Raw genomic sequence first — 15,986 nt, forward strand, 5'->3', positions numbered from 1 at the left:
TTCCACACCTTCTTCGGGAATTCTCCCAGAATTTCCTCGGGAATTCTTCCAGAAGTTCCTCGGGAATTCTTCAAGAATTTCCTCGGGAATTCTTCCAGAAGTTCCTCGGGAATTCTTTCAGAAGTTCCCCGGGAATTCTTTCAGAAGTTCCTCGGGAATTCTTCTAGAAGTTTCTCGGGAATTCTTCTAGAAGTTCCTCGGGAATTCTTCCAGAAGTTCCAAGGGAATTCTTCTAAAAGTTCCACGGGAATTCTTCCAGAAGTTCCTCGGGAATTCTTCCAGAAGTTCCTCGGGAATTCTGCCAGAAATTCCCCGGGAATTTTTGCAGAAGTTCCCCGGGAATTCTTCCAGAAGTTCCCCGGGAATTCTACCAGAAGTTCCCCGGGAATTCTTCCAGAAGTTCCCCGGGAATTCTTCCAGAAGTTCCCCGGGAATTCTTCCAGAAGTTCCCCGGGAATTCTTCCAGAAGTTCCCCGGGAATTCTTCCAGAAGTTCCCCGGGAATTCTTCCAGAAGTTCCCCGGGAATTCTTCCAGAAGTTCCCCGGGAATTCTTCCAGAAGTTCCCCGGGAATTGTTCCAGAAGTTCCCCGGGAATTCTTCCAGAAGTTCCCCGGGAATTCTTCCAGAAGTTCCCCGGGAATTCTTCCAGAAGTTCCCCGGGAATTCTTCCAGAAGTTCCCCGGGAATTCTTCCAGAAGTTCCCCGGGAATTCTTCCAGAAGTTCCCCGGGAATTCTTCCAGAAGTTCCCCGGGAATTCTTCCAGAAGTTCCCCGGGAATTCTTCCAGAAGTTCCCCGGGAATTCTTCCAGAAGTTCCCCGGGAATTCTTCCAGAAGTTCCCCGGGAATTCTACCAGAAGTTCCCCGGGAATTCTTCCAGAAGTTCCCCGGGAATTCTTCCAGAAGTTCCCCGGGAATTCTTCCAGAAGTTCCCCGGGAATTCTTCCAGAAGTTCCCCGGGAATTCTTCCAGAAGTTCCCCGGGAATTCTTCCAGAAGTTCCCCGGGAATTCTTCCAGAAGTTCCCCGGGAATTCTTCCAGAAGTTCCCCGGGAATTCTTCCAGAAGTTCCCCGGGAATTCTTCCAGAAGTTCCCCGGGAATTCTTCCAGAAGTTCCCCGGGAATTCTTCCAGAAGTTCCCCGGGAATTCTTCCAGAAGTTCCCCGGGAATTCTTCCAGAAGTTCCCCGGGAATTCTTCCAGAAGTTCCCCGGGAATTCTTCCAGAAGTTCCCCGGGAATTCTTCCAGAAGTTCCCCGGGAATTCTTCCAGAAGTTCCCCGGGAATTCTTCCAGAAGTTCCCCGGGAATTCTTCCAGAAGTTCCCCGGGAATTCTTCCAGAAGCTCCTCGGGAATTCTTCCAGAAGTTCCTCCGGGAATTCTACCAGAAGTTCCTCCGGGAATACTTCCAGAAGTTTCCCGGGAATTCTTCCAGAAGTTCCCCGGGAATTCTTCCAGAAGTTCCCCGGGAATTCTTCCAGAAGTTCCCCGGGAATTCTTCCAGAAGTTCCCCGGGAATTCTGCCAGAAGTTCCCCGAGAATTCTTCCAGAAGTGCCCCGGGAATTCTTCCAGAAGTTCCCCGGCAATTCTGCCAGAAGTTCTCCGGGAATTCTGCCAGAAGTTCTCCGGGAATTCTGCCAGAAGTTCCCCGGGAATTCTTCCAGAAGTTCCCCGAGAATTCTTCCAGAAGTGCCCCGGGAATTCTTCCAGAAGTTCCCCGGCAATTCTGCCAGAAGTTCTCCGGGAATTCTGCCAGAAGTTCTCCGGGAATTCTGCCAGAAGTTCCCCGGGAATTCTTCCAGAAGTTCCCCGGGAATTCTTCCAGAAGTTCCCCGGGAATTCTTCCAGAAGTTCCCCGGGAATTCTTCCAGAAGTTCCCCGGGAATTCTTCCAGAAATTCCCCGGGAATTCTTCCAGAAATTCCCCGGGAATTCTTCCAGAAGTTCCCCGGGAATTCTTCCAGAAGTTCCCCGGGAATTCTTCCAGAAGTTCCCCGGGAATTCTTCCAGAAGATCCCCGGGAATTCTTCCGGAAGTTCCCCGGGAATTCTTCCAGAAGTTCCCCGGGAATTCTTCCAGAAGTTCCCCGGGAATTCTTCCAGAAGTGCCTCAGGAATTCTTCCAGAAGTGCCTCGGGAATTCTTCCAGAAATTCCTCGGGAATTCTTCCAGAAGTTCCGCGGGAATTCTTTCAGAAGTTCCTCAGGAATTCATCCAGAAGTTCCTGGGGAATTCTTCCAGAAGTTCCTTGGGAATTCTTCCAGAAGTTGCTCGGGATTTTTCCCAGAAGTTCCTCGGGAATTCTACCAGAAGTTCCTCAGGAACTTATCCAGAAGTTCCTCAGGAACTTTTCCAGAAGTTCCCCGGGAATACTTCCAGAAGTTTCTCGGGAATTCTTGCAGAAGTTCCTCTGGAATTCTTCCAGAAGGTCCCCGGGAATTCTTCCAGAAGTTCTCCGGGAATTCTTCCAGAAGTTCCTTGGGATTTTTCCGGAAGTTCTTCTGGAAGTTCGTCGGTAATTCTTTCAGAAGTTCCTCTGGAATTCTTCCAGAGGATCCTCAGGAACTTTTCCAGAAGTTCCTCAGGAATTCTTTCAGAAGTTTCGCGGGAATTCTTCCAGACGTTCCTCTTGGAGAAATCCCCGAGGAACTCAAGGAGGAATTCCTGGGGAAAATTTTTAAAAACTCCTGGTGATATTCCCGAGGTCCTCCTGGACTCCTGGAGGAATTGTCGAGCAACTTCTGAAGGAATTGCTGCAGAACACCGGGTATGATTTTCGAAGAATTTCCGAAGAATTCCTGAAGGAAATCCTGATGAACTTTAGCAAGAATTCCCGAGAAATTCCTGCAGAATTTTACGAGGAACTTCTGGAGAAAATTTCCGAGAAACTCCCGATGAGGTACTGGAAGAATTTTCGAAGAACTCCTTAAGGACAGACTTGTTAGAATCCCAAAATGGCCGCCACAATGGCCGACTTTGGTACCTACTCACAATTTCGAGGGCACAAATCTCTTCGTAAACAAAACCAGCGCACCTGATCTTCTTATTTTAAGCTTATTATGAGTGAGCAAGAACAGAATAATGAAATGCACTGTTGTGTGAAGCTTGCATATTGAGATTTGTGCGTTTAAAGTTCTGATGCACTGTTGAAGCGGGATTTTAAGACGTTTGTCCTTAAGGAATTCTCGAGGAATTACCAAGGATCTCCTTGTTTTTCGGACGGGCACTAATATGGGGCTAGTGCTATGCCCATCTATCTATATATATATAAATGAATTTCTGTCTGTCTGTCTGTCTGTCTGTCTGTCTGACCGCTATGGATTCGGAAACTACTGAACCTGTCGGCTTCAAATTTTGTATGCAGGAGGGTTCGGGACCGGGGAAGGTTCTGAGCCTGGTGTGAGACCTCTCCGGTCTCTGGAACGGGGGGCTCCTATACAGATGACTTCGCTGGGGACGTCCCTATGGAGCTGCATGTCAAAAAACACAGTAGGCAGGCAGTACGACGCTTGCCGGGACAGCTAGTAATCTATAAACAATGGAACACGGAGCACAGAAAAAATGCTTGTGTTCTATTCGACAACTGTATACAATTTTATTGTTTACCGTTTTGATTACACGTAATCGTGGTAGTACCCATTTTCCTTTTAGAATATACCCAGTACACTGTAGTCAGTTCATACTCTATTTAGTGTAACAGAAAGTTTCCTGAAACCCCATATGACTTTGCCTTAATATCTCCTAGCCACTCATCCTCCTTAAACTTAAAAAATGTGCTTTTTTGTCCGCCTTTTATATTGATTTTTCCCAATGTGCACCCAGGCCGATCCGATTTGACAACGCTTATCCCGAAACGTTCCATGCGACGCGTGTTGCACATTTGTGTAGCCTACTAGGATGTGGTTCTAGAACTCCACAGTATATGGTGCACTACATGGAAGGCTCAGGTGTACTCGAAAAAGCGCGGGTTCCTCTTACACAAGCCGTGAAATATGGCGTGGTGATTTCGCTGATAGTTGTTTGTTACGCAACAACCACCAACATAGACAATCAAACGTAGTATTCGATTTCTTTTAATAGTGCATTAAAACTTCTTCTTACGAATACAATTGAATCGGTGTCGTTGACTCGTTCTTATTTGAACCGTGAATTTCTCAGTGAACAGGTCAGCGCTTTTCTTTTTAATGTAAACGAATCACCTATGGACTGATCCACTGGTGAACTAAATTCACTCGGGTCGAGAATTTTGACACTAGAGCGGAGCCGTTTCCAAGCAGAATTTAATGATACTGATTAGAAATGGCGCCGCTCTAAATAGTGTCTGTTCTAATAAGAATTGGACGATCGATCGAGTGAATTCGGTTCATCGGTGAATAAGTCCTTGTTATGAATTTATCCAGCGATGAACCGAAATTATCGCGGTCCGAGAATTTTGACACTAGAGCGGGGCCATTCCCAATCAGAACTGTTCAATTCTGATTGGAAATCGTGCACTTCTGATTGGAAGCGGTCCCGCTCTAGTGTCAAAATTTTCGGACCGCGATGAATTCAGTTCATCGATGCACTCGTCTATGGACTTATCCACCGATGAACCGAATACATCGCGGTCCGAGAATTTTGACACTAGAGCGGGGCCGTTTCCAATCAGAATTGGACGATTCTGATTGGAACATACCCCGCTCTAGTGGCATAATTCTCGGACCGCGATAAATTCGGTTCATCGCGGTCGGAGAATTTTGACACTAGAGCGGGGTATGTTCCAATCAGAAGCGAAAGATTTCCAATCAGAATTGAACAATTCTGATTGGGAACGACCCCGCTGTAGTGTCAAAATTCTCGAACCGCGATGAATTCAGTTCATCGGTGCACTCGTCTATAGTGTCAAAATTCTCGAATCGAGTGAATTCGGTTCGTTGGTGGATAAGTCCATTGGGGAGCGCCCTTGAATGAACCAAATGTCAAAACCGCTATGAAAAGAAAAAGTAGATTTGACGTTTAGTTCATCCTAGGTGAACCATTTCCCCTGGCCTAATGCATGTATTCACCCGTTTGAGCGGCGCCGTGTCTTATCTTGGTGTCCATGACAACGAGTTCATTTTCTGTAAACACGGCACCGCTCAAATGCCAGCTAAATGAACTCGTGCACAGGTCCATTACGTCTGTTTGTCTATGCAACACAATCTGTGCAACGAACAGCCGCGGAATTAGAATCGAGTGACATTTCCATGAAACCATCTCGTAAACATTGTTTCAACTTATGCGTATAGACTGCGACTGTATCGTTACGCTTTTGTTGGAGCTAACAAACATAAACCGATTAAAGAATCAAAATGTTTCGCTCGTAAATTTGTACAAAGTATCTATGTGGAATTGACATTCACGGAAACGCATGAATGTATACCTACTACTATGGAAGTGAATGTTTGCGACAGTTCCCGCCAAAACCAAGCAAGCCATGATTAATGTTATTAAAATCCCGTCCATCACACCGACGACGGGCGTCAAACTGCACTGCACAGCAGCATGCTCTGATATTTATTCAACGGATTTTTCTTTCGGGATAGTTTTCCCCGTCGGAAAATGCATTGAATTTATAATGGGATTGATGATGGAGAGCTACACTGACAAAAATGCATACTGCTCTTCCACCGTACCGTAACCACATTTCTCCGCATTTAATACGGGATTCGGGATGAAAGGGTGCGATGATGATGATGACGACCGAGACTGACGAAGGACGGACCGAGAAACGTGTCCAGTCCATTTAAAATGGCTGCAAGTTTGCAAAGGACAGTCCAGCAGAGCATGGGTCTGTTGTTGACCCCCCTGAAGTAATGTAAAGCGTGAACTTGAATGCAGAAACGTGGCAATGACGACAGACGTCCGGGGAACAAGCCGGGGAAGCTGTTTTACAATTCCGAGCAGGTCATGTACGCTCTTAACCGGTCTTGGACTAGCAGTACAGTTTGCCATCGTTAGTTCGGAATCAGATTTGTTATCCGTGTAGGAGGCCATTAGGGAAACAAGACGACACAATATTGACATGCTGGCTTACAACTGCAGGACAACACAGCATTCATTTACTATGGCTCCAGTGGACCGATACACGAATTCACTCATTTGACGTTTGAAGCTTACGGAAAATAAGCTCGGTGCCTAGGCAACACGATTCCACTGAAAAATCAAACGAGTGAACACATGCATTGGCCTGTAGACGGACATTCTGTTGTTTCTCAGCGATAGATTCATCCCCAATTATTTTGCATTTGGCCTATGGACTTATCCACCGATGAACAAAATTCACTCGATCCAAGAACTTAGATACTAAAGCGGGATCATGTCCAATGGACTTATCCACCGATGAACCGAATTCATCGCGGTCCGAGAATTTTGACACTAGAACGGGGTCGTTTCCAATCAGAAACATTAAATTCTGATTGGAACGACCCCGCTCTAGTGTCAAAATTCTCGGACCGCGATGAATTCAGTTCATCGGTGGATAAGTCCATAGACGAGTGCACCGATGAACTGAACTCATCGCGGTCCGAGAGTTTTGACACTAGAGCGAGGCCATTCCCAATCAGAATTGTTCAACTCTGATTGGAAATCGGGCACTTCTAATTGGAAGCGACCCCGCTCTAGTGTCAAAACTCTCGGACCGCGATGAATTCAGTTCATCGGTGCCCTCGTCTATCCAAATTGGAAGATTCTGTATGGAAATAACTCCGCTCCTATGTCAAAATTCCCGGTCCGAGTGAATTTGGTTTATCATTCCATGGACTAATCAACCGGTGAACTGAATTCACTCGGTCCAAGAATTTTAATACTAGAGTGCACTGAGAAAAAATTCTACTCAGTCGATGAGTAACGACAACTCAGTTTCGTCGACCGCGAAGAGTTGGCGCAAACTGAGTAAGCTCGCTTGATGACAATGAGGCGCTTTTACTCAGTTGATCGCGATTACTATCGGTTACTCATTTTTGAGTATAGATTGATCGAATCGATGTTCTGAACTGTCAGATCCGGAGATACACGGAGAAAAAATTCTACTCAAAATTGAGTTGGATCCGACTCAGTTTCGTTAAAAGTGGGACAACCCTAAAACTGAGTAAGGTGTAGGTTACTCAATTTTGAGTTGTTGTTCTACTCGATGAAGACTGAGTAAAGTCAACTCACGGCATTCAAGATCGACCATGAGTTGCTTCTACTCAGTTTGTTGAGTAGATTTGAAGCAATTTCTTTACTGTTGCCGGACATCCTTTCAGAAAAAGATAATTTACGACATCGGCAGGTGGTGATTTTTCTGAACAACTTCTAGCACTACTCATTGCCGAAGTCGTAAATCACTTTATTTTGTCCAAAAAAGAGACAAATTCCACAAAAATTGAGGAAATTTGTTGCTTCCTTGCAGCCGCTGCCGTCCACCATGAGCAAACTTTTGTTTTGCCTTTTCGTCTATAGATATATCTCCGGATCTGACAGTTCAGAACATCGATTCGATCAATCTTTACTCAAAAATGAGTAACCGATAGTAATCGCGATCAACTGAGTAAAAGCACCTCATTGTCATCAAGCGAGCTTACTCAGTTTGCGCCAACTCTTCGCGGTCGACGAAACTGAGTTGTCGTTACTCATCGACTGAGTAGAATTTTTTCTCAGTGTATATCTATAGACGAAAAGGCAAAACAAAAGTTTGCTCATGGTGGACGGCAGCGGCTGCAAGGAAGCAACAAATTTCCTCAATTTTTGTGGAATTTGTCTCTTTTTTGGACAAAATAAAGTGATCTACGACTTCGGCAATGAGTGGTGCTAGAAGTTGTTCAGAAAAATCACCACCTGCCGATGTCGTAAATTATCTTTTTCTGAAAGGATGTCCGGCAACAGTAAAGAAATTGCTTCAAATCTACTCAACAAACTGAGTAGAAGCAACTCATGGTCGATCTTGAATGCCGTGAGTTGACTTTACTCAGTCTTCATCGAGTAGAACAACAACTCAAAATTGAGTAACCTACACCTTACTCAGTTTTAGGGTTGTCCCACTTTTAACGAAACTGAGTCGGATCCAACTCAATTTTGAGTAGAATTTTTTCTCCGTGTGGGGCTATTCCCAATCAGAATTGTTAAATTCTGATTCGAAATCGTTCACTTCTGATTGGAAACGACCCAGCTCGAGTGTCAACATTCTCGGACGGAGTTCATTCATTCATTTTAAGTGAATTCTGCCTTGCAACTTTTCAATGAACAACTGCTATATCGTAATCTGCGAAGAACTACTGTACTCACCACCCCCTGTTTAAACTTATCCCAAGCAGCTGATGCTAAAACCACTTCCAACGCCGGACATTGTCGTCTGCAGGAGAAGTACCTTCCGGGAGGAAGCTGCTGCTATTGCGTTCATTCGCTATCGCTTGTTACAGCACTTGTCCGATGCAATGGGTTTTCTATGGCATCATCCCCGTCTCGTCACTACCACCAGTACCACCTCCGCAGAAGTATGCACCGCTTCGTAGCATACGGATACGGAAAAGTCAGAGTTAGGATGCTTTGTGCTGCTGAGCTGAGCAGAGCGCGCGAGGCATGATGATGCATAGAATTTCAATCAAGCTAGCTCAAGCTAGCTCTGTTTGCAAGTACCTAGCTCTTTTTAGCTACGGTGGGGCAGCCCAGCGCGGGTTAATAATGATAACGAATGACAAGCAATTTTGCATTACAATAAGGTGGCGTATTTTACGGGTGATTCCTGGGTTTAGGAAGTTTCCGAGTTTACCTGACGCGCTTTAGTAATGATTTTGCATAACTTTTTATGAAAATTAGTTTGAATTCCTTCAGGGTTATCAAACAGAAAATAATAATTGGAAAACACTCACCAATTTAGAATCTCTTTTCAATGACAGATCTAATCTGGTGAGCGCTTTCCTCATTATTATTTTCTGCATTACTAGAAGGAATAACTAGGGTAAATATAAGAGGAACTGCTAGAGGAATTCCTCGAGGAATTCGTAGAGTTTTCTAAAGGAAAAACTTAAGTAATTTCTGCAGGAATTTCTTAAAGAATTCGTAGAGAAATGCCTAGCGGAGAAATTCCAACAGAAGTTCTTGGAAGAATTACCAGAAGCATTTCAGGAGATATCCCTGAAGGTAATCCTTGAGAAATTCCTGGCAGAATGTCTAGAGAAGATCCTGGAGCGGGAGGAACATCTAAAGGAATTCCTGGAGGATCTCTTAGAGGAATTCCAATAAGAGGAAGGAGGATTCTAAAAAAATAACAGGAAATTCCCTGTGCAGTTGATGAAGAAATTTGCGTAAAAAGCTCCATTTAACAGTCGCCATCTTGAATTTGGACTCGCCATCTTGGATATTCTGGTCACCATTTTTAGCCTCCGGATATCTTCCTCATTCCGAATATACCCATATTGCATAAATTTAAAGCCTAAAACACCATTGTGGTACTTCCCCAGTTGACGTCTCGACTAATAATGATAATTCCAAGGGCTCGGCCTACTTGATCTGCTAAACTACCACAACCATCAAACAAACAGCCGGCATCTTGAATTTTAAACTGCCATCCTGGATATTCTGGTCACCATTTTTGGAATCTGGACATCTCCCCCATACCAAATATACCCATATTGCAAGGTTTTTAATCCTAAAACTCAATTAAACACCCATCATTGTGAATTTACAGCAGCCATCTTGGATTCTAGAACACGATCTTGGATATTTTGGTCACCATTTTTGGACCCCGGACATCTTCCTCATACCAAATATGCGTATATTGAATGCTTATGGAGCCTAAAACTCCATTGCACAGCCGCCATCTTGACCCACCATCTGGGATTTTAGACCACCATCTTGAATATTCTGGGCGTTATTTCTGGGCTCTGGACATCTTCCCTATACCAAATATATTTTTGAACTCCAGACAACTTCCACTTACCAAATATACCCCATATATTGCATGATTTTGGAGCCTAAAACACTATAAAACAGCCACCATCTTGAATATTAGGCTGCCGTTTTGAATTTTGGGCTGGCATTGTGGAATTTCTGGTCTCCAGTGTGACTTCTGCATAAAGGTAGGTAACAAAAATCGCCGCAGTTTGATATGTGGCATGATGGGGCTTGGTTCAGTTTTAAAAACGGCCAGTTCTACCCTACCGGTGCTGGCCCGGATCACTCAAATGGCCATAACTCCGGAACGCCTCAACCGATCCGTACGTTTTTAATGGCAAATAATGCGGTAAAACTGCGGTTCGATTCGAGCTATGATCCAAAAAATCGGCCAATGGGAAGTGCCTTAAAAATAAGTAAACTTTTTTGCGCACAGACATACATACATACACACATACATACACGCATACATACAGAAGTCTCCCAGAAGTATCTCGCGAATTATTTCTATGATCTAAGGAGGTACCCTAAGAGGTTTTTTCCCTCAGTCATTCATCCAGGAATTCCTCCAAAGAAAATTTCAAGAATTTCTTCTAGCAATCTTCAATGCCATCAGCAGGAGTTTTTTAAAAAGATTCCTTCAGAGAATTATCAAAAGATTTCTTTATGAATTCCTTCAGGTGTTCTTTCAAGAACTCTTCCAAAAATGTTTGTACAATTGGGAGAACTTCTGAAAAAAAAACTCCCTGGAGAAATTTCTGGAACAATTCCTGCAGGAATTCCAGAAAAAAATATTTTAGGGGAACCTTTGGAAGAATTGCCAAAAGAATCACTGTAGGGTTTTCTTAAGGTTTTTTTTAGTGGAAACACCTTGGAAAAACTTTTGAAGAAATCCATCGCTGATATTTCTGGAGACATCCCTGAAATTCTGAAGAAGTCCCTAAGGACATTTTTCAGGGAACCCCTTATAGTTTTGGCAATGACTTGACCACAAACTTCTGAAAGAATCCCTGATGAAATTTCTGAAAAAAAAAATCTCTAGTGGATTCTTTGTGAAAATATTAGAAAGTACACTTGAACGAATCACTAGCACTAGAGGAATATCTTTAGAACCTCCTGTAGAATTACGTGGAGAAACTCTATTCGGAAAACTTTTTGTGGCATTCCTAGAAAAAATTATTGAGGATTATTTAGGAAAATTCTTCAAGAAATCTATGAATAGAATTCTTTGAAGATTATCAGAAAACATTCTTTCAGGAATCCGTGGATATATTTCTAAAAGAATTTCGGTAGGAATACCTAGATGTACGTCTACATAGAATTTCGTAAATATCCCTTAAAAAAAGCTCTTGAAATATTTCTTTAAGAACTCCTGTAGTAACTCCTATCTGAATAAATTCACAGTTATCTTCATGAAGAAGAAATTTCTGATAAAATACATGGATGAATTTCGAGGAATATCTGAAAAATAAAACTTCACGTGAACTCCTGCGGAAATCTTTGGAGAAATTCCTGCCTCTCTTGGAGAATTCTTGCAGGATTTTCTTCAAAAATCCATGGGGAAATTTCTGGACACATGCCTGCGGGAACTATTCATGGAATCTCTAAAGCAATTCCTGAAAAAAAATCTGTAGTTGGACTTGCACACATTTCTGAGAGAATCTCTGGAAGATTTTCTGAAGAATCCAGTGGAAGGTTTTTTGAAAAAAAAAAAAAAATGAAACAATTTATGAGCGTATCCCAGTAAAAAAATGAGAATGAATCCCTGGAGAAATTTCCCAAGGATTTTCTAAACGAGCCCTTGAAGAATTTCTAAGGAAATCCCTGACGGAGTTTCAGGAAGGAATCTTGAGGCAAAACTGGACGCATTTCATCATTTTTTTGTTTTTTTTTTATTTATTAAATTATGAAGCAATATTTTCAAAATCGATTTTCGTACACATGTAAAGTATGGATCAGGGTATCTCCTGATTTTTTTCCTGGTGGAAAATGTTTTTCGTTTTCGCAGAAACCTTTTATAAACAAAATTTTGTTTCTTTAAAAATGGAAATCATTTTCCTTCACGAAAAAAAAAAACAGATGATACTTTGATCCATGCTCCACATGTATACGTAAACCAATTTTGAATATATAGCTTCACTTTACTATTACTTTAGAGCTTTTAGTAGAACTTGTTACTTCAGACTCTAGTTTAATTTAAAAACACTTCACTAATACTTTACTTTTGCAAAAGAAAATAAAAAATGAATAACTCTTTTAAAGAAAAACTAGAAAGGACGAGCAAATTCCTTTTAATTCTACTACTGTGCTTATCTTCGGACAGATAGGCCTATTTCGTCTGTGACTTACAGACTTCTTCAGTGTCAAGTGCTCGACTGAAGAAAACCTCGCATTCGTTGTGGTATTTATACTAGGAGTGTATGTGTAGGTACGTGTGTGGGTAAAAGTCTAGGTATAAAATTGTAGGTACATATTTGAAAAAAAGGGGATGTATCTGCCTGTTAGAAAACAGGGTGTCAATAAGATACCTAAAGCTAGGAAAATTCCTACCGATTTGGTAGGTAGTCAATTGGTGTTTATTGTGTTATTTTTTCCTGCCGATTTGGTAGGTAGTCAATTTGTGTTTTGTGTATTGTGTAATGTTTTGTGTGTGTTAGGTAAAAATTTAAACAGCCACGTGTACCCATTGCCCTGATCCTTGTTAAGTAGTTTTTTATTGTTTTGTTTGTAAATTTCTAAACTTTCTGCAACATCAAGTTTCCATGGGTTTGTAATGTGTCGTAAGAGTTTAATATTTGAAGTATTCATAAAATGTCCTTCATTGAAAATATGTTCAGCAACTTTAGATTTAAAATGATGAATGAGTCCCTTGTCTGTGTCTTTGTGTGCTTTTGATACTTCCGTTATGTGTTCTTTGAATCGTGTGTTGAGTGTGCGTTTTGTTTGTCCTATGTATATTTTGTCACAGTGATTACATGTTACTTTGTAAACACCAGATTTTGTTAAATTGTCCAACGGGTCTTTCGTAGATCCTAAGAGATTTTGAAGTTGGTTAGCTTTGCTTGTGAAAACTAATTCAAAACCAAACTTTCTGAGAATTGGTCGGAGTTTTTTGGTGTCATTGTTGTAGTTCACAGTTATCCGTTTAAGTGTAGGTTCTGTCCGTGTCAGTGTAGTCAAAGAACGTCTGTATTGTTGTTGTGTCTTTTTGTTGATGATCTGTTGTATTGTTTGTTTTGTGTAACCGTTCAACTGTGCTGTTTCGAAAATGTAATTAAGTTCTTTCGTTTTTCCTGTTTCACTAAGTGGAAGTGTCTGCATTCGGTGTATCATGTGATTGAAGGATGCAATTTTGTGTTGATGTGAGTGATTTGATGAATTTGGAATAGTGCGTTGAGTGTGTGTCGGTTTTCTGTAAATTTCGAAGGAAAGTGTTGATTCTTGTTTTACGATGAGTATGTCCAAAAATGGTAGTTGGTTGTTCTGTTCAATTTCACAAGTGAATTCGATGTTTTTGTGTGCATTATTGATATTGTTCAAGATTTCAGGTAAAAGATGTTTCTTAACAATGCTAAACACGTCGTCAACGTATCTCCACCAGACTTCAGGAAGTTGTTTGTTGTTTTCTAAGCGTTTTTCCAAATTTGCCATAAAAATTTCACTTAAAAATGGAGAAAGTGGATTGCCCATGGGGGCACCATTAAGTTGTTTGTAGGTTTCATTTCTGAACGAAAAATAATTTTCTTCCATACAAAGTTTGGTTAATTTGATGTATGTACGAACTTTCTTAATCCAATCTGAATTTGAATCTTCATATTGGTTCAGAAGCCAATCTTCTAGTAGGTTAATGGCCTCTTTAACTGGAATGCTTGGAAATAGTGATTTAACGTCGAATGAAACTAAAATTTCATCGTCGTTAACGGATAAATTCTGTACTAGTTCTGTGAATTGTTCGGAATTCTTGACAGATCTACTATGAAATTTTTTAGGCATGTTTTGGAATTCTTGTACTAAATATTTGGCAATTTTGTGTGTAGGTGAACCAATGGCTGAAACAATCTCACGCATTTCATTTCCAGGTTTATGAACTTTGGGAAGTCCTTTTATTCTTGGCAATGAAGGGTTAGATTCTTTCAGGCTTTTAATGACGCTTCCTAAAACTGGTGTAGACTCTTTGAGAGTTTTGTCAACACGTCTTACTAATCCTGGGAGAGGATCAGTACGTTGTTTTCGGTAAGGTCCATTTTGAATCTTGTTATTCATTATTTCATCATAGTCCTCTTTGTTCATGATTACTGTTTTGTTTCCTTTGTCAGCTTTCAGATAGAAAACTGGTTTCTGGTTAAGTTCTTTGATTATTCGTTGTTCTTTCAGGTGTTCTTTGTTCAATTTGTTTTGTTGTGTGTTTTGAATAGTGTTAGCTGTTTGAGTTCTGATTTCTTGAATCTGTGGTGTCTGTAAATTGTTCGTGTTGATAGCTGTTTCAATGTCGATTATGGTTTGTGTTGAATCTGGTTTAGAGTGTACTGCGTAGTTAAGACCTTTGTTGAGAAGGGTCAACTGTTCTTCCGTAAACTGTTCGGAGGAGCGATTGACCACTAACCCAGTTAGTTCTTGTGTTGTGTTTTGTGGTTGTGTAGAAGAACATGTAAACTTCGGATTTTGCATCTTTAATGCTTTAAGTTTTTTATCTAGTAATTTCCTTTTTCTTTCTGATTCACAAAATTCTGCAACTTTTACTTTTGTTAGAAAATTAGGGAAAGATTCAGGATAATCTTTCGCTAACTTTAAATGGAGAGAATAACATTCCAAAGTTTTCATGTTGATCTTGCTGTGTAGTTTTTTGATGCTTTCTTTGATGAGTGTTTGTTCAAGTGTCTTCACTATGTTGGGGTTTGTGGCTGTTTTAACTTTTACCTTGTGACTTACGGGAGTAAGCCTGTACTCTATACACTTCTTGAGAAACGCGATATCCTTGTGTAATCCTGCGATGGTCTTCTTCAACTCGATGAACTTATTCGGCTCTGACTTTGGCTTGGTTGCCATCTTCACTTTACTATTACTTTAGAGCTTTTAGTAGAACTTGTTACTTCAGACTCTAGTTTAATTTAAAAACACTTCACTAATACTTTACTTTTGCAAAAGAAAATAAAAAATGAATAACTCTTTTAAAGAAAAACTAGAAAGGACGAGCAAATTCCTTTTAATTCTACTACTGTGCTTATAGCTATATAGCTTCGTTATTTGATAAAAAAAAACAAAATAAAAGAGAAAATGCTTCCAGCTTTGAGGAAATGCATAAGAGTAAATGCTGGAGAAATCTCTTGCAGGATTTTTTTTAAAGAATTTGAAAACTTTTAATGGAATCCTCAGTATAATTGTTGAAAAAATTTCTGGTGGATTTCTTGAAAAAAAATACCTGCACAAATTCCTGTGCAGAGTGGAAGAATTTTGGAATAAAAAATAGACAATTCATGAACGTTTTCCAAAACAAAATTTCCGAAGGATTTCCTAAACGATCTCTGGAAGCGTTTCTTAAGTTATCCGTAGCGGAGTTTCAGAAGGACCCTATGGAAATCTACCTAGAAGAGAAGAGAAATTTCTTGAGATATTCTAAAGAAAGCCCTGGAGAAATTTCTTGACGATTCCCTGAAGGAATTTTTGAAAAATTCTTGCTATATTTTCTAACCGAATTCCTAGAGTAATTTTCAAAGGAATTTTTGGACCTGGAACAATTTTGGATGGAACCCAAAGATTTTTTCTTGATGGAATCCATGGACAAATTTATTTGAAGAATTTCCAGGGAAGTTTTTAAAGGGATCCCAGCAAGAATTTTAAAAGGAACCTTTGGCAGAATTTTTGAAGGAATCTGTGGAAGATTTTCTTAAGAGATCCTTGGAGAAAATACTGGAGGACTTGGCTGAGTACATACATAGATTATTTTACTCATATTTGTAAGGGTCATACGGGGAATTTGACATATTGTTTATCTCAAGAGCTGGCTACTCAGTGAGTAACTTGGAGTTCCCTTGATGACACTACTTATTCCTACATGTCGTTATTAGCACTTATTGAATCCCCCTAAAATACAACGAGA

The 15,986-nt window shown here is 40.9% G+C and overlaps 2 protein-coding genes across 2 annotated transcripts in view; both read right to left on the bottom strand.

Annotated features, from left to right (window-relative positions):
* LOC134284823 (uncharacterized) overlaps positions 1 to 15,096 on the bottom strand; it is a 496,062-nt gene extending 480,966 nt beyond the window's left edge. The window contains exon 1 of the mRNA XM_062844144.1: positions 12,276 to 15,096. Within this exon, the coding sequence (XP_062700128.1) occupies positions 12,503 to 14,935 (2,433 nt within the window). The 5' untranslated portion in view covers positions 14,936 to 15,096 and the 3' untranslated portion in view covers positions 12,276 to 12,502. The remainder of the gene's footprint in view (positions 1 to 12,275) is intronic.
* LOC109433599 (uncharacterized) overlaps positions 1 to 15,986 on the bottom strand; it is a 192,020-nt gene that overhangs the window by 45,781 nt on the left and 130,253 nt on the right. The gene's annotated exons all lie outside the window — the stretch shown is intronic.

The sequence above is a fragment of the Aedes albopictus genome, chromosome 1, assembly GCF_035046485.1.
Source record: "Aedes albopictus strain Foshan chromosome 1, AalbF5, whole genome shotgun sequence".
Taxonomy (NCBI): Eukaryota; Metazoa; Arthropoda; class Insecta; order Diptera; family Culicidae; genus Aedes; species Aedes albopictus.